The sequence below is a fragment of the Vanacampus margaritifer genome, chromosome 17, assembly GCF_051991255.1.
Source record: "Vanacampus margaritifer isolate UIUO_Vmar chromosome 17, RoL_Vmar_1.0, whole genome shotgun sequence".
NCBI lineage: Eukaryota > Metazoa > Chordata > Actinopteri > Syngnathiformes > Syngnathidae > Vanacampus > Vanacampus margaritifer.
In genome coordinates this window covers 14,135,019-14,157,072 of record NC_135448.1, presented here as the reverse complement: position 1 = coordinate 14,157,072, position 22,054 = coordinate 14,135,019, and the positions used below count along the sequence as shown (strand labels likewise).

General features: G+C 38.1%; 1 protein-coding gene across 1 annotated transcript in view; it reads right to left on the bottom strand.

The window, feature by feature from the left end:
- The window catches only part of ctdp1 (CTD (carboxy-terminal domain, RNA polymerase II, polypeptide A) phosphatase, subunit 1), a 42,399-nt gene that overhangs the window by 5,333 nt on the left and 15,012 nt on the right, over window positions 1-22,054 (bottom strand). Inside the window, exon 12 of the mRNA XM_077548448.1 lies at window positions 14,329-14,564. Coding sequence (XP_077404574.1) covers window positions 14,329-14,564 — 236 coding nt within the window. The remainder of the gene's footprint in view (window positions 1-14,328; window positions 14,565-22,054) is intronic.

Here is a 22,054-nt window from a genome sequence, read left to right as displayed (position 1 = left end):
ACTAGCTGAGCCCGTTTGAAGCAAACTTTTGAACCAAAACGGCTTAATCCACTTAAAAGCACAGCATTCTGGGTTTTTTCCACAAGCAGCACCCCCCCGCACCCACCCCGGATGCCCTTCCTTTATCTTTAACTCATTCACTGCCATTGACGGCTATAGACGTCAAAAATTCATTCAAACTATTTCTATTAGTTTAACGTTTTAGTTTTTTTTGTTGAGTATTGAAAACATTGAAAAAAAATAATGTACATAACAGATATAAAATTTATGATTAATAGTGAGTTAAAATGTAGTTAAAAATTTTTAATCGCCTGACGCCCCTAATTTTTAATAATCTTTTCTTCTTCTTTTTCTTTAAAGTATTTTTAATTATTTTTTTAAAACATTTTTTTAAAAACCTTTTCTTTCTTTTTTTTTTTTAAAGAAAAAAATATTAAAAATTATTTATTTAATTGAAAAAAATAATGTACATTTAGAACAGATATAAAATTTCTGATTAATAGTGAGTTAAAATGTAGTTAGAAATTTTTTAATCGCCTGACGCCCCTAATTTTTAATAATCTTTTCTTCTTCTTTTTCTTTAAAGTATTTTTAATTATTTTTTTAAAACATTTTTTAAAAACCTTTTCTTTCTTTCTTTCTTTTTTTTTTTTAAAGAAAAGATTATTAAAAAATATTTTTTTTAATCGTAATTAATCGCATGACTTAATCACAAATTTTATATCTGTTCTAAATGTACAATAAACATTTTTTTTCCTAGGTTTTCATACTTTCATACTTTGTTAACAAAAGTGGGAATTTTTTTTTAAACTAATAGAAATTAGTTCAAATGAATTTTTGACGTCTTTAGCCGTCAATGGCAGTGAATGAGTTAACAGCTCACAAATATGAAGTGTGGAGAGAAGTTTGCATGATGCTACCTTTTGCCCTGGCAGCGCGAAGATCATCGAGAATAATCAATCATTTCCCTCGAGAAAAATCCGTTGTTTTTTTTTTTAAAGTCTGACCTTTGGCTGCTGTGTCTTAAAGCAATCTTTAGTACATCTTCTTCAAAGGAAATGCTGAGAGGCTTTTTTATGGAGCTATTTCATCTTAATTATCTGCAAATATGTCTTGCAAATGCACCTTCATGTTGGCAGAAAGCATCCCATTATCTGGAGACACTCTATCACGCATTTGAGAGTTAAACTAGGAATGGGCAGGTAAAAAGACGTACAAGGAGGACATAATGAGGCAAAAAATGAGACGGCGGAATTTATTATGCGCGCTGAACCCTTACAAGGCTATCACTCCAGCTGGAAATGATTATTTAAAAGCAAATGTGTTTTTTTGAACACCATCCCCGCATAAAATATTCAAAATCAAACCACAGAACAACTCACTTTGATTCTCCTCCCTCCCTCCCCCACCGTTCGCACCCTCCCCCTCAGCCGTGTGAATGGGCGGAGAGCACTGAGCTAAAAGCGTAGCCTCCGCGTGGCGCTAATTGCCCCGGCGCGAAAAAGGTGCCCGCTAATGAGGCACTCCTAACGAGGAGTCTCCATTGCCAGATGCAATTCTCAGTAATAAGTCATACCAGTCCAAATGCTTCCCAATCAATAACGCTTAGAGGTGCGATTTGGGTAATTAAAAAGAAGATAGTGTCTCTTTTAGCAACACTGTTGATTAAAAGTCGATGCAGTAAGTCGCAGTTGGCCAAAAGAGTCGTGGCTACATTTCAGACTGATGTTGAAAGTCTAAGAAATGTACATCCATTCGTTTTTTTTTTTTTTTTTTTTAACTGATGACTTGCACTCATTAGGATCGTTAGCGAGCTGGAGTCGATCCCAGACGACTTTGGGAGAAGGGCCAATCAATCGCTCATCGCAGGGCAATTATTAAAAAATAACCGTTCACACTCACATTCTCAGCTATGGGCAATATCAAGTCTTAAGAAAGACAAAATATCACTGCGTCATACTCAAACCATAATAGCAGATTACGGGCAAAATAATCACCGTTATTTTCGATTGATATTGAAGTCAGGATTAATAAAAATGATTATTCACTGATTTCAAAACTCAGTATTTAGTCAATTACTCAAAGCTATCATTATAGCATTTTATTTTTGTTATATTTGTACTTTCTAGTCTTGGGATTTATGGGCTTACCCCGGGACCTCAGGATCATATTCCGTGCAATATCAGGTGGAAATGTGCGCGGAAATGCTTGAAAACTCAGATTTAAATATAGTTTTAAAGACCAACCAGTAATTAAAATTGTAGCAAAGTGAAATAAGAATATACTGTACTAAAATAATAGCAGTTAAAAAAAAAAAACAGGCCTACTGCTGTTGGCCTCTTAGGGGCAGCATGGAGTACGAACTTGTATTAAGATAAGAGTAGAAGAAGAAAGTCGTGATTGAATTTGATTAATATAAGTTGTTTTTCACAGTTTTGGAAACATTTGTGCCTTTGAGTATTCTGTTTTGTGAGTGAATATTTGCTATTTGAAGACTCCCAAAACTCGATGCTAATTTCACGTTAGCATGTCAATGGAATTTTACATTGACTTTAGCATTAGCTCAGGCGATGGTTTTAAAACAAAGCATGTGTCGTATTTGAAATATAAAATATGTTATTTTTCTTGATGCATGTTTCATTTTTACAGTACAGTAACTCCAAAACGGCACAGATGGTGCATTCAGGGTACTTTCACAATGTCAGGAATTTGTTACGCATTTTTGCAACGTGTAGCCATAAACAAACAGCTCGAAATAGGCTACCGTTCCCCTGGGAGTTGTATTGAGCTATAACCGAACAATATGAAAAAAAAAAAAAATGCTTAGGGAAGCAGCTTGCAGGGATGAAGCAAGAGGTAGAAGGAAAAAAAAAAGGGTCCGATTACTTGCAGTTTTGGTATCGCAGCGCTCTCATTCCCTCTTCCCTTCTCTTTTCATCCATTAAAAAGCCTGAGTATGCATTTATGATTGGTCACCGTCTGCTGCCTTGCTCGCACGGCTGAGCTACGTCTAGAGGAGGAAGGTTCGCACAAAAGATGCTGCTTGAGTCAGAATGGGCTGTCGTGCCTTGGAAAATCTGTCGCATAAAGTGTTGGAATGTATTAAACCCGACACCTAATGTACAATTTATGCCACAGCTGTTCAACAAACAGGTTAGCTAAAATAAAGACATGTTGCTACGTTTCGTATGGTTTTTAAATCGGACTTTTTAAAAAACAGTACGTGAAAGCACATCAACAAAACAAACAATTATCAAAGCTAAAATGTTACTTAAGGTGTTAAAATGAGTGCGTTCATTTTGACTTAAATTTAAAAAAAAACCTGTACTGGGGGAATTCCCGATCACAATTTAGCAGTAATAAATGTAACTAAAAAAATTCTCGCGGAAATTTTGAATGGGACTGCTGACTCTTTGGTAATGAGCTGAACAGTTTAAAATTTAAACCACTGGAATCGGTCCAGAAATGTGGAAGTTAACCATAATGAACATCAACTAAAAGTATCTCACTGTCCCTGAACATGTATTTAAAAAAATGTAAATGAGCTGAACAGTTAATAATTTAAATGACTGGAATCGGTCAAGAAATGTGGAAGTTAACCATAATCTAAAAATATGTCACTGTCTCTTTAAGAACTCATACCCATTTTTGACTTTGAGCAGTCACGCGCCCCACATTCCATTGAGATTGAATGAGAGACGCACACCTCAAAGAAGAGCCTCCCACGACTTAACTCTTCAAGATACAAATTCAAGAAATGGCTCGTTAGAACGGCAAGGGTTTGGGGAACACGAGCATGTTCTCATTTTTTTTATCGGATGAAAAATGACCAAATGAGAGCAGGTTGAAAACGTATGATTTATCAGAAATGAAGAGCGAAAGGCGCCTGAATTTAACATGTAAAAGGCAGGCGAATTAGTCCGACTTCTCCTGTTTAAGGTGAAAATAAAGGTACTAAATGACACCTTAGCCAAATAAAAGTTAGTTTGTCTGAAAGAAGACACTCGTGACTACAAAATGTGAGGATTGGACGTCTAGTGAGAAAAGATTGTGGCCATGGTGACGAGTTGAAGTGAAATTTTTTTCAATTTGTTTGATTATTTTGTTCCCGGCACTGTTAGGCTAATTAGCCAACAGAGTGTGTGAGAAAGCTAATTCACTCACTGTCTTTGAACCCGCACAGAGGGGAGAGTTTTCATTCCTTAAAAAAAGATTTCGACACTGAGCTAAAGATGGGAAAAATTCCAACAAAATGAGCTAAAATTCGTATCGGTCGGACAACGTACGGACACGCGCAGCGTGTCTTGGAAAAAGGTGCTTTAGGTGTGTGATTTTGTCTTTCCATTTCCCATTCATTCCTATGGCACTTTTTGGGGTAGTTTTTGGGGTATTGCGTCGCCATGGTAAGTGGGAATTCCTAGAAAAATAATGCCGCACCGAGTCAGATCGAGCCGCATCGTTTGATACCTCATTTGTCCTGGTGCGATCTACGGTACGGGCCGCATTCTTGCGGAAAAATCGGTGTGCTATAATAATAATAAACCCTTTTTTCTAGGAATAGTAATATGTGCTGCTTGCTACGGTCAGCAGTCCCATAATAATAATGCATATATTTGTGGAGACTTGGGGTCAGGTTGTATTTTTACCATTTTTTAAAACGTGCAGAATTTCACAAGTTACTTCATGTTAAAGATTAGATAGCTCCTTTTATGAAATGAAAAATGCACTGAGCTGTCACCAATGTCTTACAAATGCAATTATGCCATCTAGTGGCAGAAAAATGACCTCAACACAAATCAGTATCACGCTCTTTTTAACTCTATTTTATGAATGATTATGAAATGACTGTATCAATGAATAAAAGATGCAGTCACATTTGTATTAGTTTCACATTTTCCCCCACTTTTATGTTAACAAGAGTATGAAAACGTCTTCCTTTTTTTCTTTTATTGGACGGCGTTCAAGTTGCAATTATTTGATTCGAGGGGAAGGTGACAACACTCGAGAATGACGGAGCCAACTATATAAAAGGGACATGCTGCTGATTGTATTTTTCTTTTCTTTTCTTCGACTGTCAAAAGCACTCACCAGTCAGGGAAGCACTGGCAGCGCACGCATTAACATGATTCCCGTAATGCAACTGACAGGCAACCTTTAAAAGACAAACAAAGCTCAAATTCTCCTTTCAAGCGACAGCATGTCCAAAAGCAACCTTTGTTACTCGCTCTGGCTTAAGCCTGACACATTTTTATAATTACAGAGCGCAGTTGAACAGAAAGCGCTGTGACGGAGCATCACGAGCAAAAAAGCGACACAATCAATACAGCCGGACGCGTTTACGCCATCAATTAATTTTGTTAGAAATTTTCTTTTTTTTTTTTTTGCACTGAGCAGTAAAAAGGGGTCGTATAGCAGATGACGTGCATTGAAAAACAACAACAAAGTCCTGTCAGTCAGTAGCTACATGCCAACAGCGCTCATGAATCCAATGCAATCATTTGAACAAACACGAAGGGAATGCGGCACCATCAGAGCAATCCGAAAATCTATCCAGACGATTACTCACAAAAGGGCCTTCGGGCGCATCTCATTTGAAAACTCTAAGGGTGTCTAACTTATGGAGAGGTAATGGCTTCACATTCGCATAACTCCAATGTGAAGCAGACAGTCTTGTAATTCTTACACTCGTCCATCCAGGTCACCCGATTTGGGATTTTTTTTTACGCAAACGTTTGGAAATAAAAAAAATCACACAAATGTCAATTCAGTGAGCATGGAAAGGATTAACGTGACGCAACGTGAGAGGCGTGGGCCAATGTTAGATTATGACGGCATGATAACCGTGAGCAAAAATATTGCAGTATTTTTTTTTTAAAAGAAGATATTTAGGTGAACAAAAAAGCATTTGCCTCCATTGAACGCAATTGATTTTATTTTTAAACAAAATATAGAATTTTTGATACAGAAGAAACGTGTATGACTAAATAAAAGTCAACATTCTTGTGTTTTAATTCTTCTTAGTAAGTCACTGTGTCCCATCACTGGTGAACTATTTTTAGAACAGATCCACGGGCTACTCATGTTGCCCTTGGGGCTAAAGAGTACCCGCTGGCAACTTTTATTTTCTTTGTAAGGACAGTGCAAAAAGTTGCAGGCGGATCGTTTACTCAACTCTGCAAGCAGCCAATCATATCGTGACCTGCTTAAACGTCCCCTCAAAAAAAGAAAATAATTCATTATCGGTGACAGCCAGTATTAGCGATTACTGAAACCTTCACTTTTTCAAACCACCGTCAAACCAGTAATTGCTCGATTGGTCCAACATCACGTTTGCTATGGTTTTCTTTAGCTATTTTTTTGCGACCCCGTGACCCTTGCGAGGAATAAGCATCATTTTTAATATGACGGCGTCGCTTATATTTCCGTCGATCAATAAGTGCCTCGCATCAAGATCATAAACATGCAATGTTATATAATTCTATCTACGGTAAAGTACAAACAACCTGAAACCTTTTGTGATAGATTTCTTCACTCAATCCATAGCAGGGAAGAAACACTCCATTGGAGTGCCAGGGGCTAATGAGGTGATCAATGCAAAATACGTTGATTTACTATTTTTGCAATGTTTATTGAAAAGTGGAGAATTTATAGTGGGCGGGAGCATATTATTCCATTAGAGAAAAACAATACTGACGGGCAATTTATAACCAAGCTGCTGCTTGGGGTTGCTATTGAAACCATGATGGGGTTTCCAGTTATAGATTTACATTCGAGGGAATCTAATTGTATCCAAATTGCCCATTAAAATAAATGAGTAACGAACTCCTCCTGGAACATTAACTCATTCCATGCCATTGACAGCAATAGACGTCAAAAATTAATTTGAACCATTTCTATTAGTTTAATTTTTTTTTCATTTTTGTTAGCAAGAGTATGAAAGCCAAATTTTTTTGGGGTACATTTGGAACATATAACATTTTTGATTAATCGTGAGTTAACTAGTGAAGTCATTCGATTAATAACGATTACAAATTTTAATCACCTGATGCTAGTAATTTTTAATCATCTTTACTTAAAAAAAAATTTTTTAAATAATCTTTTTTTTTATTAAAAAAAGATTATAAAAAATTGGCAATTACAATTTTTAATCGTAATTAATCGCATGACTGCACTAGTTAACTCACAATTAACTCATTCACTGCCATAAATTCATTAAAAAATTGATTATTAAAAATGAGGGGCAACAGGCAATTAAAATGTTTAATTGTAATTAATCGTATGACTTCACTGGTTTATTAATCGCAAATTTGTTATCTGTTCTAAATAAACAATGGAAAAAAAGTTTGTATACTCTTGTTAACAAAAGTGGAAAAAAATTTAGTCTAATAGAAATACCTAAAATGAATTTGCGACGTTTATAGCCGTCAATGGCAGTGAATAAATAAAAAAGAATCAAAAATTTATATCTGTTCTAATACAATAAAAAAAATTATTTGTATTTATACTCTTGTTAACAAAAATGGGAAAAATGTGAAAACTAACAGAAATAGTTCAAATGAATTTTTGACGTCAATAGCCGTCGATGGCAGTGAATGAGTTAATATCCTCAAAGAAGAGATGATTTTTTTCGCCGAGTTATTATCATCCAACAACTGCAATGAAACACTGAATACGGTGAATAAACCTGACTCGGAAGATTTCATCTCAGTCGGATCAAACATGATCTCAAATGTGCTGATGGACCTTTTAGAACAGGAAATGGAACTTATGGGGACAAGGAAGAGCAGCACATGTTGATGACAAAAAAAAAATCTTGTAGAACGAAAGTCCACGCATAAGATTCAATTTGAAGTCGCCATTGCGTAACGGCGGTATTGTGCCATGATGAATATTTATCAGCACAAATGCCGTTTGTGGAACAATACAACAACAACAATGGCTGCAATTTGTTTGTTTGGGTCGTTATTGCGCAACAATATTCTTTGGATCGTTTCACTCATTCTTGGATCGTTTGGCAAACTGAAACGTGTCGTCAATGCTAGTTGTTAGCATTAAGTGAAGTTTAACAAGGGGCGGTCTTTTCATGTGTATCTTCATTTATCATGTACAGCATTCATCAGCTTCGGGGTGATAAACACAAGATAAAAAAAAAAATGCTTTTCATTCCCAAGCTTTCAAACGAAAATCGATTTTGCTCCGGGACCGCGGCAACAATGACCTGACGAGAAATTGCTACCAGAGTAGTTTCATCAGCGGCGCGGGACTAAATCTCCACCGAGGAGGTATATTGGTACTATTAGGGACCCGTCTGGGAATACAGACATGCGACACATTCTCCTGAGGAAAAAGATGGTGCACTTTTTGCACAGAGCAAAGAACACGGCGGCCTGTGGAGTCGGGAGAATGGATTGGACTTCTCTGGGGAAAAAACTCATTAGGATTCCAAAGGGGACGCGACGGGTGGATCGCAAGGACATGGAATTGATGGACCAATCAAATCAACGCAAATGTCTTTCCTGGGTTGGTTAGCACAAATCACCTTTCAAAGTGTGAATCTGACAACCGTGCGTGAGTGCATAAAATATTATTCTCTATGGCATCAACGGGAAACCTAACAAGCAGCGCCAGTGACGGAATTGTCGTCAATTACATTTCTTTGATCTGGTTTGATCATTAACTCATTCAAACCCAAAGACGTGTAAACGCGTTTTTTAATACTCTGTCCTTCACTCCCAAAAACATATTTACACATTTTTTAATGTTTTTTTTTTTTTTTTTTACACAAGAGCATACAGAAGATTTAATGCAGCTTCTGACCTGAAGAGGTGGCTTAAAGCAATGGTAGATTACAAAAAACGGCCAGCATGTGGCGGCAGAGTATAAGAGATCAACCAGGGCCATGTTGCAACAAGCTCTTTTTGTCAGTGTTTTCAACAGTAATGTGAATATTGATAGAGCTTAGCTATATTCTAATGCGAATTGCTGCAAAAGGGAAACAGATACAAATATATATAATATTTTATAATATTTTTTCCTGATGAAAGAAGGGACTCTAATCTTTCTTTGGCTAGGTTCCATGTTTTTATAGCTACAGAACACAATATTCTGTGCTAATTGCAAGCCCAGTCAAAATCCAGTAAAACAGCCCGGAGCGAAGGGGGTTGCTTCGGTGAAAATGGCTGGGAGTGAAGCAGCTTGCGATTGATCGAATGTTTGCCACGTTAAAAAAGTGTCACAAGACAGAAATGATGACAGTTTATTAGCATAAAAGTCACCGTTGTGCATAAAATCTGTTTTTTTCAGGGTCCAAAATAGCTGTTTATCTTCCCTCAAATACAGCAGAGAGCTCAATGATAGTAGAGGCAGCAGAAGGTGAGCTGGCGGCGCATACATCCCCCCCCCCCCACAACAGTCACAACAGACGCACGATCCAATCTTTCTAAACGAGGACAGATGAAACACATTTTTGAATTTCACACCTGGCTGTCTGACCAGCTGAGCGCGGACCCTAACGAAGCGCTGCCCACCCGCATCGCCTTCACGCCGCTGAGAAGTTAGCACGAGAGACGGCAACGGTGATGGCGGGGGTGTCACTCCGAATAAATGCGTGGCCGCAGAGACAGGAAATGAAAGCAGAGGGTGCCTGACGACGAGCGGCGAGAGGGTCCAATTAGGTTGCTTTGTGGATCCGACAAGAAATGACCACATTTGACTGAATAACTATTTGGTGTTGGGTTTCAAAAATAATCGTCAGTTTAATAATCCATATCGAATCAATTTTCCTTTTCGAGCCTGATATCAATTAACAAAAACATGAATCGATTATGGTCAAATCTCTTTTTCCCACAAATTTATAAGAAAATAAAGAAATAATAAAGAAAATGCAACTGTTTTCTTGACATTTACGAGTATTTTCTTACATTTATGAAAGACATTTGTGTTTACAATTATTGAATTAGAATTAGGAAAATATTTTTCTCATCTTTGCTGTAACATTGAAGTGATTATACCACAAAATCATTTAACTTTAAATTTAATGTTTGTATAGTTTTTATCATATCCTTGATATTTAAGAAGACTTGATGTTCCATAATGAATCAATATCGGATTGAAGTGAATCGAATCGAAGAAAATCTAAATCGAATCGAACGGAACTCTTGTGAGTCGAAAACGAATCGATTGAGGAAATTAGAATCAATACCCAGCCATATAACTATTGATCAAATAAGTTATATTAATTTCACTCCCAGCCATTTTCACTGAAGCAACCCCCTTCGCTCCCGGCTGTTTTACTGGATTTCGACTGATTTCGCAAGACCCACAGATGAGCATTGCAACTTGTACACGGAATCGTCCCGGATGTTATTATTTTACACACAACTTAAAGTTACGGTTTGTTTAAAAAAATAAAAAATAAATCATAGACCGACATAAACTAGTTAAATTAAATTACTGGTAGGATTAATGTCCTTATAACTTCATTAAATGCACCAACAATATTCTATAAAGCAGGTAGATTTAACTCATCCGGAACTCATACAGGCAAAGTGTTGCCGCGTTCAATTTGCATTTGTGTTATTTTTTTGGGAACAATATGATTACAGTTGAGCACCGTAATTTAGAGCTGGCACACAAATAGTGAAAATCTGCATAGAGAATCGTTTTTAAGCTATATGCCATTATTTTACCGATCCGGCCCACTTGGTAATATCATTTCCTCCATGCGTCCCGTGAGCTAAAATGAGTTTGACAGCCCTGCTCTAGCATTATATATATTTTTTTTAATAAATAAATAAAAACATATATATACGTTTTTGGGACCATGGTAATGTTTATAATAGTACGTATTTATACGTTTTTGGGAGCAAATGAGTTAAGAACGGATATTGTCTTTTTTTTTTATTATGTTAAACGTACGAATAGCAATTTGGTACATATTTGGTGGAAAACTAAAAAAAAAAAAAAAAAAAAAAACATTTTAGCAATAAACATGATGTTGTTATTTGTTCTAGTGAGCCACATAAAGTGGTGAGGTGGGCCGGATCCGGTCCCTGCGGTTTGACACCTGTGTGACAGTGTTTATTGATTTTACACTTCCTCGTGTGTCATTTATAAGAGTTTTATTACTTTTTTCATTAAAATGGTAAACTGTTACATGAAACAGAATTAATAAAGGATTTATGATGGCAGCAGTTTGCCTTGAATAATTGAATTTCCATTATTTCCTATGGGGAAACTCAGCATCCGGCGATGTACCGTGTTCCAGCTTCGGTTTCAGTGTAATATGAAAACATTGAGAAACAGCTATTTCATTTAAAAAAAAAAAAAATTCTTAAGGCTTTTTAGTATTGGCAGGTGTCTACGCGGACGCTTAGCATCTAATTGCAAGTGACAGTAATGGAGGAGTTTACCCATTAGAGATGATTCTGCATCATAGCGACTTTCCAAACGTACTGGCGTGTTTTTATTTGCCTGTCAAGCGCAGTCAATTCGGGCCGTTACTTTTGCTTCTTTTAAGAGACATCAATTAGTCCAGCCTCAAACTGGGTCGTTTGCTTCATTGCCAAGTCCCTTGAGTCACACTTTTTAGGGTAATATGCTTACCAGAAGAAAAAAGAAAAGAAAAAGAAAGTGATGTAATATGCTTCAAAGGTAAACAGATTGAAATTTCTCCCTGCCAGATGGATTTTATTATTTTTTAAAATGACATGACTTGCTTGATAGCTACATGAGGGGATTGTGGAAATTATGCTGAAAATAATCACCGGTCTGAGTCAGCCTCGAGGTCATTTTCTGACGGAATAAGCTAACTAACTCATTCACTGCCATTGACAGCAATAGACGTCAAAAATTGATTAGAACTACAGTATTTCTATTAGTTTATTTTTTTTCTCCATTTTTGTTAACAAGAGTATGAAAAGCCTAGAATTTGTTTTTGTACATTTAGAACAGATGTCAAATATGGGATTAATTATAAGTTAACTAGTCAAGTCATTACAAATTCGAATCACCTGATGCCCCTAATTTTTTAATAATCTTTTCTTTAATTTTTTTAAATATTCATTTTCTTTTTAAAGAAAAGATTATTTAAAATTAGGGGCGTTAGGCGATTACTATTTTTAATTGTAATTAATTGCATGGACTGCACTAGTTAACTCACGATTAACTCATTCACTGCTATAAATTCATTAAAAAAAGGATTATTAAAAAATTAGGAGCAACAGGCAATTAAAATGTTTAATTGTAATTAATCGTATGACTTCGCTAGTTAACTTACGATTAATCGCAAATTTGTTATCTGTTCTAAATATACAATGGAAAAAAATCTAGCTTTTCATACTCTTGTTAACAAAAGTGGAAAAAAATGTTAATCTAATAGAAATACCTAAAATGAAACAAAAGAAAATAAAAGATTATTAAATATTTGGGGCATCGGGTGATTAATATTTAAATCGTAATTAATCGCATAACTTCACGAGTTAACTCACGATTAATCACAAATTTCATATCTGTTCTAAATGTACAATAAAAAAAATCTAGCTTTTCATACTCATGTTAACAAAAGAGGGAAAAAAGTTAAACTAATAGAAATGGTTCAAATGATTTTTTTTTTTACATTTTTAGCCGTCAATGGCAGTGAATGAGTTAATCACAATTTTTTTTCACATAAAAAAAAAATTCTAGGTATTCGTACTCTTGTTAACAAAAGTGTGAAAAATGCTCAACTAATAGAAATAGTTCAAATGAATTTTTGACGTCTATAGCCGTCCGTGGCAGTGAATGAGTTAAGCTAATTATACACAACTGGTGAGAATTGTGTACAATCACCGTCACTAAAATGGCCGCCAAAACCAGCCATATAGCAGAGAACGACAGCAAAACTATTGTGATGATCAGGAACAGGCAGAGCGTGACTCGTGTATCTTAGCAACAGATTGCTGAGCAGAAACTGAACAGACAGAACCACTCGCACCTTAGTCGGACCAGAATTAATTGATCCATTTAAAAAAATATTTAAAAATGTGTTAACTTCAGGGGACTAATGATTAAAATGTTCAGAGATGCTGTTGACCCTGGGAACTCTATGCACTTTCTATTTGTGGCTGGAATTAAAAGTAAGAATTGAATACGTTAGAAATTTTTGGAAAACTTTACTTACAGTAGAAAACATTAGGGCGCTATTTACTTGTTTAAGATTTTATTTAACTTTTTGTTAGATTTTTAAAGATTTTTTCTCTCTCCAATATCCAGTTTTCTAGTCTAACATTTTACAAACCCTAAAAGTTGTTCAATAAACATATAAAAAAAAAGATAATTATTTTTCAAATTTTAATGCCAATATTTTCCTTTTTATCGAAAATGAATATCAGCTCCAAATACCGGTTATCGACGTCTTTGATGACTAATTATCAATATTGGCCTATCTCTAATTATTAGGCAGGCATATGTAAATTCACAATGTCTTACCTGTGAGCACCTGTTGAGAATGAATGCGTTGACCGAATTACATACTCATAATAATAAATCAGATCAAAAAGATATGCCGGGATACCAGCAGACTGAAAATGAACCTAAATGTCCTTCAGCAATAAAGAACTCTTGTTTGCTCAGACATGTCTGATGTCTGTTTGGACGTGTCGCCATGGCAGCGCACCACTCAGTCTGGTTCGAGCCTGGGTTTACTGATTAAGTGGTGTTTATTTTTAAATTTTTTAATATAATAGTCGTGGTGGCAAAAACCCTGAAGAAACCCCCAAATGAGCTCCATTCGTATGCATTTGTCGCACAGTGAGATACAGGAACTTTTCATTTATGGATCTATTTACATTTCTACTTTATAAAAAATGCGGCTGTTTTGTCAGAATAAAGGTACACAAGTTATCCCATATTTACTCTTATAGTATTGCAAAGCATATATTCAGCAGTATAACACGTCTGCGTTATTATCGGCGCAATGACTCATATCCGGGATGGTTTTCACGTTGCTGCTGTGTGATCCCCCAACCTTTAGAGCAGCAACGGCTGTGTAACTAGGGACCGCCCTAAGGAAATAAAAAGAGTTTTCGGCAGAGTGTGCTTCAGAGCGGTAGGAGATCCTCACGAGCTTTCTCCCTTGTCTGTTTATTGATCGTTTTCAGTTGACTGAACCTGACAAGCTACCTGCCATTGTTGTTATAATTTTTAAACAAAACTGTCAATATAGTTTAAAATCAAAACAAAAAGTGTTGTTGTTGAATTTTACACTAATATCTTATGTTTCCTCCTTGACTACTAATAATCAGTGTTGACCTTGAAAAAGCCAAAGAAGACCGTGGTGGCGTGTCTCACCTGGATACAGTAGCCAGCAGACTAGCCTCGGCGGATGTGGTCAGAACCGGCTCGTCCACAGTCATCGCCTGAGGACCCAGTCCTCCTCCAGTCAGCGGTCCAGCTCCTTGCCGGTGCTGCTGCTCTTCTTGCCGTTTCTGCTCCTCCTCGTCCTCCGCCTCCTCCTCATTACCAGCTTTCTCTTTCCCTCGCTCTTCGCTCTCGTTGTCGCTCTCCTCGCCCAGGATGTCATCCACCTATTAAACAAGAAGGGTAGCGAAAATTATGGACTCGGTAATGACACTTGCGGATCGCCAATTCATCACCAGCAGTGTTGTTGTTTGTGGCAAACAAAACAAAACATCTGTTATATTTGAGGCTTCTAACGAGAGACATTGTTCACTTAGCACTTAAGTAAAAGATTGAAGCGCTACAGGGTCAATAACGTCGCTGGCTTTCATGCAGCTGGCACGCGATCAATTCCCACTCAGCGCTCCATTGACAATCGATCTGTGATTGACTGGCGACAGTCACATGCCGTGACCCTGAACAAATTATAAGGATGGATTGGATTTAAGTTCTGGCAGCGTATAAACACGCCGGTGCACAACAAAGGATTAGGTTGAGTTCATTTAGCTTGAAAAAGAAATTCAGAGGTCCCAAATACAGGTCCAGAAAGTAAAAATCCTGCCACAGTTTGGCTTTAGCCTCAGGTGCTAGTTAGCTAGCTAGCTCCCATGGTGCTCGTTTACCTGGGAGTGAGCTAGCTAGCACTAGGGGCTAAAGCCAAACTGTGGCAGGGTTTTTACATTCTGGACCTGGATTTTCCACCGGTGTTTAAAGCATGTTTAAGAAATTACAGCGTTTAGGAATAGGTTGAGTTCATTTAGCTTGAAAAAGTAATTCAGAGGTGCCAAATACAGGTCCAGAAAATTAAAAATCCTGCCACAGTTTGGCTTTAGCCTCAGGTGATAGTTAGCTAGCTAGCTCCCATGGTGCTCGTTTACCTGCTAGAGAGCTAGCTATCTAGCGTCAGGGGCTAATGCCAAACTGTGGCAGGGTTTTTACATTCTGGACTTGGATTTGCCACCTCTGTTTAAAGCATGTTAGACACATTACAGCGTTTAGGAATAAGTTGAGTTCATTTAGCTTGAAAAAGTAATTCAGAGGTGCCAAATACAGGTCCAGAAAAGTAAAAATCCTGCCACAGTTTGGCTTTAGCCTCAGGTGCTAGTTAGCTAGCATCCATGGTGCTCATTTAACTGCTAGTGAGCTAGCTAGCACTAGGGGCTAAAGCCAAACTGTGTCAGGGTTTTTACTTTCTGGACCTGGATTTGCCACCCCTGAATATTGTTCTATTTTTATGGAGAGAAAGCCATTTTAAATTCCCAGTAGGAAGTCAGTAAATCTGCTGCTACATAATTCCAAATGGCCTTTAATGAAAAAGCAAAAGTGATTCTTCACACAAATGTCATTCGGCGCCTTTATGAGACTTTAATGTGATTCAGTCAAACATTTCCATTTAACTTTAATGTCCTTTGTGAAAAAATATTAAACACTACCAATAGTGGCGGTGTCATACGGTTTTGTATTTTGTCGTTTAAGGAAAGTGTGTAAACTAAAAAGCAAGGAGAACTGTGGCGTTTGACACCTTATCCCATTAGATGCAAACCGCCATCCCGAGCTGTGAGTTCTAAGCAAACGTTGAGCTCCCCGGCTGCGCGGCGCAGCATCATATCGGAGCAATAGATGTGGGATGCAGTCATGTGCTTCACAATTTTCAAAAACTGCCACGGCCCATTTGACCTTTGCTGAAAATGGAAGTACTGTACTAACAATTGCGAGACATAGCGCAGCAAAGTTCCCGCAACATCCATTTCCAGGCTGTAATCAAAGGGCCACGCAAAGTGCACAGGAGGCTTTTCAACCCGCCACCCCTCCCCTCTTACGCTCCCCCTGAAGCTAGTTTAGAAGCTGGCTGTAAATGCACTGCAGTCAAAGTGTGATTCCAAGCCAGTGGATTTATTTTTTTTTGAAGTGGTTGCAAGGTGAAAAATTCTCTCTCTCTAAAGAAAATTGAAAATGGAGCCGTCCAAGATTAATCTCATCGTAACGTTGGCAATCTAGTCGGGAGGTTTTTCTTGAGGCAACTTTCTTGCTGCGAGTTGGTTTTACTGTATTGTTTGGAATAGATTTGTGGAAAATGGACTTTTTTTTTTTTTGTTGTTTATATGTCTGAGTGAAATTTAACTGACTTTTTGACTGCCAGTTCTCAGAAAAGGGATGCCGTGGGTGCCAGCCGATTTAAGCATTTTGACTGATCTTTCAAGGTCCACAGAAAATTATGTGTTTGGACTATGGAAACACACATACTACCAAATGAAAGATTGGACTCTCATCTTTCATCAGAAAAAAAAGTTTGTTTCTACCTTATTCCGTTTTTCAGTAATCAACAATAGAAAATGGTTAGTTTCACCTCTGTTTTGAAAAAAAAAACTTATTTTAACGTCTTTGGCACTCCTCCATAGCATTTTACTAAACGTTATTTAATGTTTTTGGCAGTCAAAGAGTTAACAACCACCTACAGAACAAGTTTCATATCCAATGGCACGATCAGCTCGGCTGGACGAATTCCTTTAGAATTAGGCATTAAAATTGAAGGCATCAATATTGGATTGAGCAACGGTGACATATTCACCGATTAGTATTCACTTGGGAAAAAAATTATAATTTGACGTCCGTTTTTTTTTTTACTTTTCAGCTAAATGCACCATTACAGCACAAAGTAGAAGTGAATGGGAAGGTGCCAAGCTCAGGACTGTTCCAATCGGGGACCATATGTCCTTGCCAATTTTGTTCCGTCAGGTGACTGTGAAATAAGTCTTCGCCGGGCTGACATCTTTACAAACGCCCACTGAAGAGGGATTATCTGGCTTTAAGTCTGAAATACTGACTTCATTTGTGAAAAGGTATGAAGAGCTGGTAAGTTGGCAAGGAGTCGTTTAATGCTGCTGCAGGAGGAAGGCCTTGGTATTTATACGGGAAGGCTTACCCGACCCCCGGAGGGATGTGATATGAATCAAAAGTGGAGAGGCAGACAAGAAAACATACATCTTAGTTCTTCATTAGCTCGGGGTAAACTCGAGGCCATGCTGCTACCTTGTGTAGGTGGGAGGGCTGACTGGAGTTGTTAACTCAAAACAACCGCCTGTTGCTACATCAAAAGACAAAACGAGACGGGAAATGTTTGAGTAGAACACAAGAACTCCGCAGGGATTGTGAATGTCGTGTCATCCCTCGTTATCCAAGATTTGCGGTACCGCTTTGCATTATGCGGAGTCAAACAGTATTAAAATGATGACACTAGATTTTGTGCGCAATCAGGGATTATTTTTTCAATAAAGAAGGGTTTGGTGAAATAACTGGGCTCGTCGAGGAAGCCCAAACCAGCACTATCCAATGAAAAGTGAGTCACTATCAAATATTTTTAGAATCGATTAATCGACTCATTTGATTCATTTTAATTTTGCATTAAAGTGTATTACAAAAGCATTTTTTTCCCCTGTGATTACTGTTTATTAACCAGTGTGGTGTTTATTTAATAATTTGTATTCGTATAGTGATTTAAAAAAAAGTCGGTCATTGTTTTCCAAAATAAAAACAGATGTTTGTTTAATTACGATTAAAAACTTTAATTGCCTGACGCCCCAAATTTTTTATCTTTTCTTTTCCTTTTTTTTTTTAAATTTTTTATTCATTCACTGACATTGACGGCTATAAACGTATTTTTTTTTTTTTTTTTTATAAATATTTCTATTAGTTTAAATTTTTTCCCCCACTTTGGTTAACAAGAGTATGAAAATCTAGATTTTTTTTATTGTACATTGATGTCAAATTTGTGATTCATCGTGAGTTAACTGGTGAAGTGATGCGATTAATTACAATTACAAATTTTAATCACCTCTTGCCTTAAATTTTTAATAATCTTTTTTTTTTTTAAAATACATTTATGTCAGTAAATTAGTTAAAACAGTTGTCGATTAATCTGATAATTAATTACTTATTGAAGAATGAAAACAATCAGTTGCCACAAACTGTGTCAATTGAAATGAGAGCATGGAAATATTCATAGCATTCCAAGTTTGAGGACATACATCAAGAAGATCGGTTGGAGGTGCCATGATAGATGAACGGGGCCAGAACCTGTGACAGGACCACTAGCAATTGGACCCCACGGGAAGATCTACGGTTTACTTCACGAGATGCATCACGTCACTCTTACACACTAACCCGTCAGACAAGGATTAAACCTCGGATGCGTGAGATCGATATTAGCCTGAGTGATGACTAGGCTGCCTTCTTTAATGAGTCGAGTCTCCGAGGGCGTCCTGTGGTGGTTACACAAACATTGACGTGTTGTGTCGAACACTCGAGTCGTTCATTCGTGCAAGTTCCATATTACTGATCCCGTTAATCCCTTCGCAAAACACTGAAAACCGCTGCACTCAACTTTCCAGGTGAAGTTTTTAACTGAACAAGTCAGCAATAGCTACTACGAACAAACGGCTTGGCTTTCAAAGAACTTGGAATTGGATTGAAAATCTTCAGGAAATATAGGCGTACAACAATCCACAACATGATTGGAAAATATGAAAATCTTAAAAACAGTGATAACCTGGATTCTAGAGTAATATTTTTCCCATATCTGTTCAAAAAACAATAATCCAGAAAAACGATATTACATTTAAAGCCAGAGGTGCCAAATCCAGGTCCAGAAAGTAAAAACCCTGCCACAGTTTGACTTTAGCCCTAGGCACTAGCTAGCTCCCATGGTGCTCATTTACCTGCTAGGAAGCTAGCTAGCTCCCATGGTGCTCATTTACCTGCTAGCTCTCTAGCTAGCTCCCATGGTGCTCATTTACCTGCTAGGGAGTTAGCTAGCTCCCATTGTGCTTATTTACCTGTTAGGGAGATAGCTCTCTAGTTAGCTCCCATTGTGCTTATTTACCTGCTAGGGAGCTAGCTAGCTCCCATTGTGCTTATTTACCTGCTAGGAAGCTAGCTAGCTCCCATGGTGCTCAGTTACCTGCTAGCTCTCTAGCTAGCTCCCATGGTGCTCATTTACCTGCTAGGGAGTTAGCTAGCTCCCATTGTGCTTATTTACCTGTTAGGGAGCTAGCTCTCTAGTTAGCTCCCATGGTGCTCATTCACCTGCTAGGGAGCTAGCAAGCTCCCATTGTGCTTATTTACCTGTTAGGGAGATAGCTCTCTAGTTAGCTCCCATGGTGCTCATTTACCTGCTAGGGAGCTAGCAAGCTCCCATTGTGCTTATTTACCTTCTAGGGAGCTAGCTAGCTCCCATTGTGCTTATTTGCCTGCTAGGAAGCTAGCTAGCTCCCATGGTGCTCAGTTACCTGCTAGGGAGTTAGCTAGCTCCCATTGTGCTTATTTACCTGTTAGGGAGCTAGCTCTCTAGTTAGCTCCCATGGTGCTCATTCACCTGCTAGGGAGCTAGCAAGCTCCCATTGTGCTTATTTACCTGTTAGGGAGATAGCTCTCTAGTTAGCTCCCATGGTGCTCATTTACCTGCTAGGGAGCTAGCAAGCTCCCATTGTGCTTATTTACCTTCTAGGGAGCTAGCTAGCTCCCATTGTGCTTATTTACCTGCTAGGAAGCTAGCTAGCTCCCATGGTGCTCAGTTACCTGCTAGCTCTCTAGCTAGCTCCCATGGTGCTCATTTACCTGCTAGGGAGTTAGCTAGCTCCCATTGTGCTTATTTACCTGTTAGGGAGCTAGCTCTCTAGTTAGCTCCCATGGTGCTTATTTACCTGCTAGGGAGCTAGCAAGCTCCCATGGTGCTCATTTACCTGCTAGGGAGCTAGCAAGCTCCCATTGTGCTTATTTACCTGCTAGGAAGCTAGCTAGCTCCCATGGTGCTCAGTTACCTGCTAGCTCTCTAGCTAGCTCCCATGGTGCTTATTTACCTGCTAGGGAGCTAGCTAGCTCCCATTGTGCTTATTTACCTGCTAGGAAGCTAGCTAGCTCCCATTGTGCTCAGTTACCTGCTAGCTCTCTAGCTAGCTCCCATGGTGCTCATTTACCTGCTAGGGAGTTAGCTAGCTCCCATTGTGCTTATTTACCTGTTAGGGAGATAGCTCTCTAGTTAGCTCCCATGGTGCTCATTTACCTGCTAGGGAGCTAGCAAGCTCCCATTGTGCTTATTTACCTTCTAGGGAGCTAGCTAGCTCCCATTGTGCTTATTTACCTGCTAGGAAGCTAGCTAGCTCCCATGGTGCTCAGTTACCTGCTAGCTCTCTAGCTAGCTCCCATGGTGCTCATTTACCTGCTAGGGAGTTAGTTAGCTCCCATGGTGCTTATTTACCTGCTAGGGAGCTAGCAAGCTCCCATTGTGCTTATTTACCTGCTAGGAAGCTAGCTAGCTCCCATGGTGCTTATTTACCTGCTAGGGAGCTAGCAAGCTCCCATTGTGCTTATTTACCTGCTAGGAAGCTAGCTAGCTCCCATGGTGCTTATTTACCTGCTAGGGAGCTAGCAAGCTCCCATGGTGCTTATTTACTTGCCAGGGAGCAAGCTAGCTGGCTAGCGTCAGGGGCTCACGCCAAACTGTGGCAGGGTTTTCTCTTTCCAGACTTTGGTTTGCCACCTCTGTTTACAGCAAGTTAAATACATTACAGCGTTTCTTTTGCCAGGTAAAGCTATGCGTCACATCTGCGTCAACGACACGTCACCACTGGCGACATTTACCAGACTCCCCGATTTGTATCTCGAGTCACTCAATTAAATACCGGCTCGTTTTCCTTGTGCCCTCAAGTTGGAGAACATTTACGAATGTCACAGACTGCCCTTTAAGCTCAGGTGACATTTGAAATGCAATGATTGCGCAAAAGGACCCTTTCATCCGGGTCATTCTCTCAAATGTTCGGAGGAAATGTTTAACTGCGACCTCTGTGAGAATAAGCACTGTAGAAAACAGACGGATGGGTGGTGTGGCACCCAAAATCCCTGTTCGCTAATCATGTTGATGACAGCGAATGAGTCAAAACTTCCGCTTTTAACTAAATAGTCGATCCTTGTTGTGGCGGATGCTACATGCTAAACAAGTGAGCTAGTTATTGCCGTGAAAAGTTGAGTTGCCATGACTACTATTACTATTTTTTTTCATCTTCCATTTCTTTTTCTACTTTATTTTGGGCAGTTGGCAAATACTTGTGGTGCATTACCATCACCTTATTTAGCATACTTACACTTTTTTTTTTAAAGAATAAAACCTCTATGTAAAATTTTGTGTAAAAAATTGGAGAATAATTGCCTCTTTTCTGAGTAATTAAACATCTCCTGGCCACAATACGATGAATGACAAGATGTTAACGTGTCATTAACTCATTCACTGCCACTGACGGCTATAAACGTAAAAAAAATCATTTGAACTATTTCTATTAGTTTCACATTTTTTCCACTTTTGTTAACAATAGTATGAAAACCTAGAATTTTTTTTAATTGTACATTTAGAACAGATATGAAATTTGTGATTAATCGCGAGTTAACTAGTGAAGTCATGCGATTAATTACGATCAAAAACTTGAATCGCCTGACGTCCCTAATTATTAATAATCTTTTCTTTCTTTTTCAATCACTGCCATTGACGGCTATAAACGTCAAAAAATCATTTGAAGTATTTCTATTAGTTTAACATTTTTTTCCCACTTTTGTTAACAAGAGTATGAAA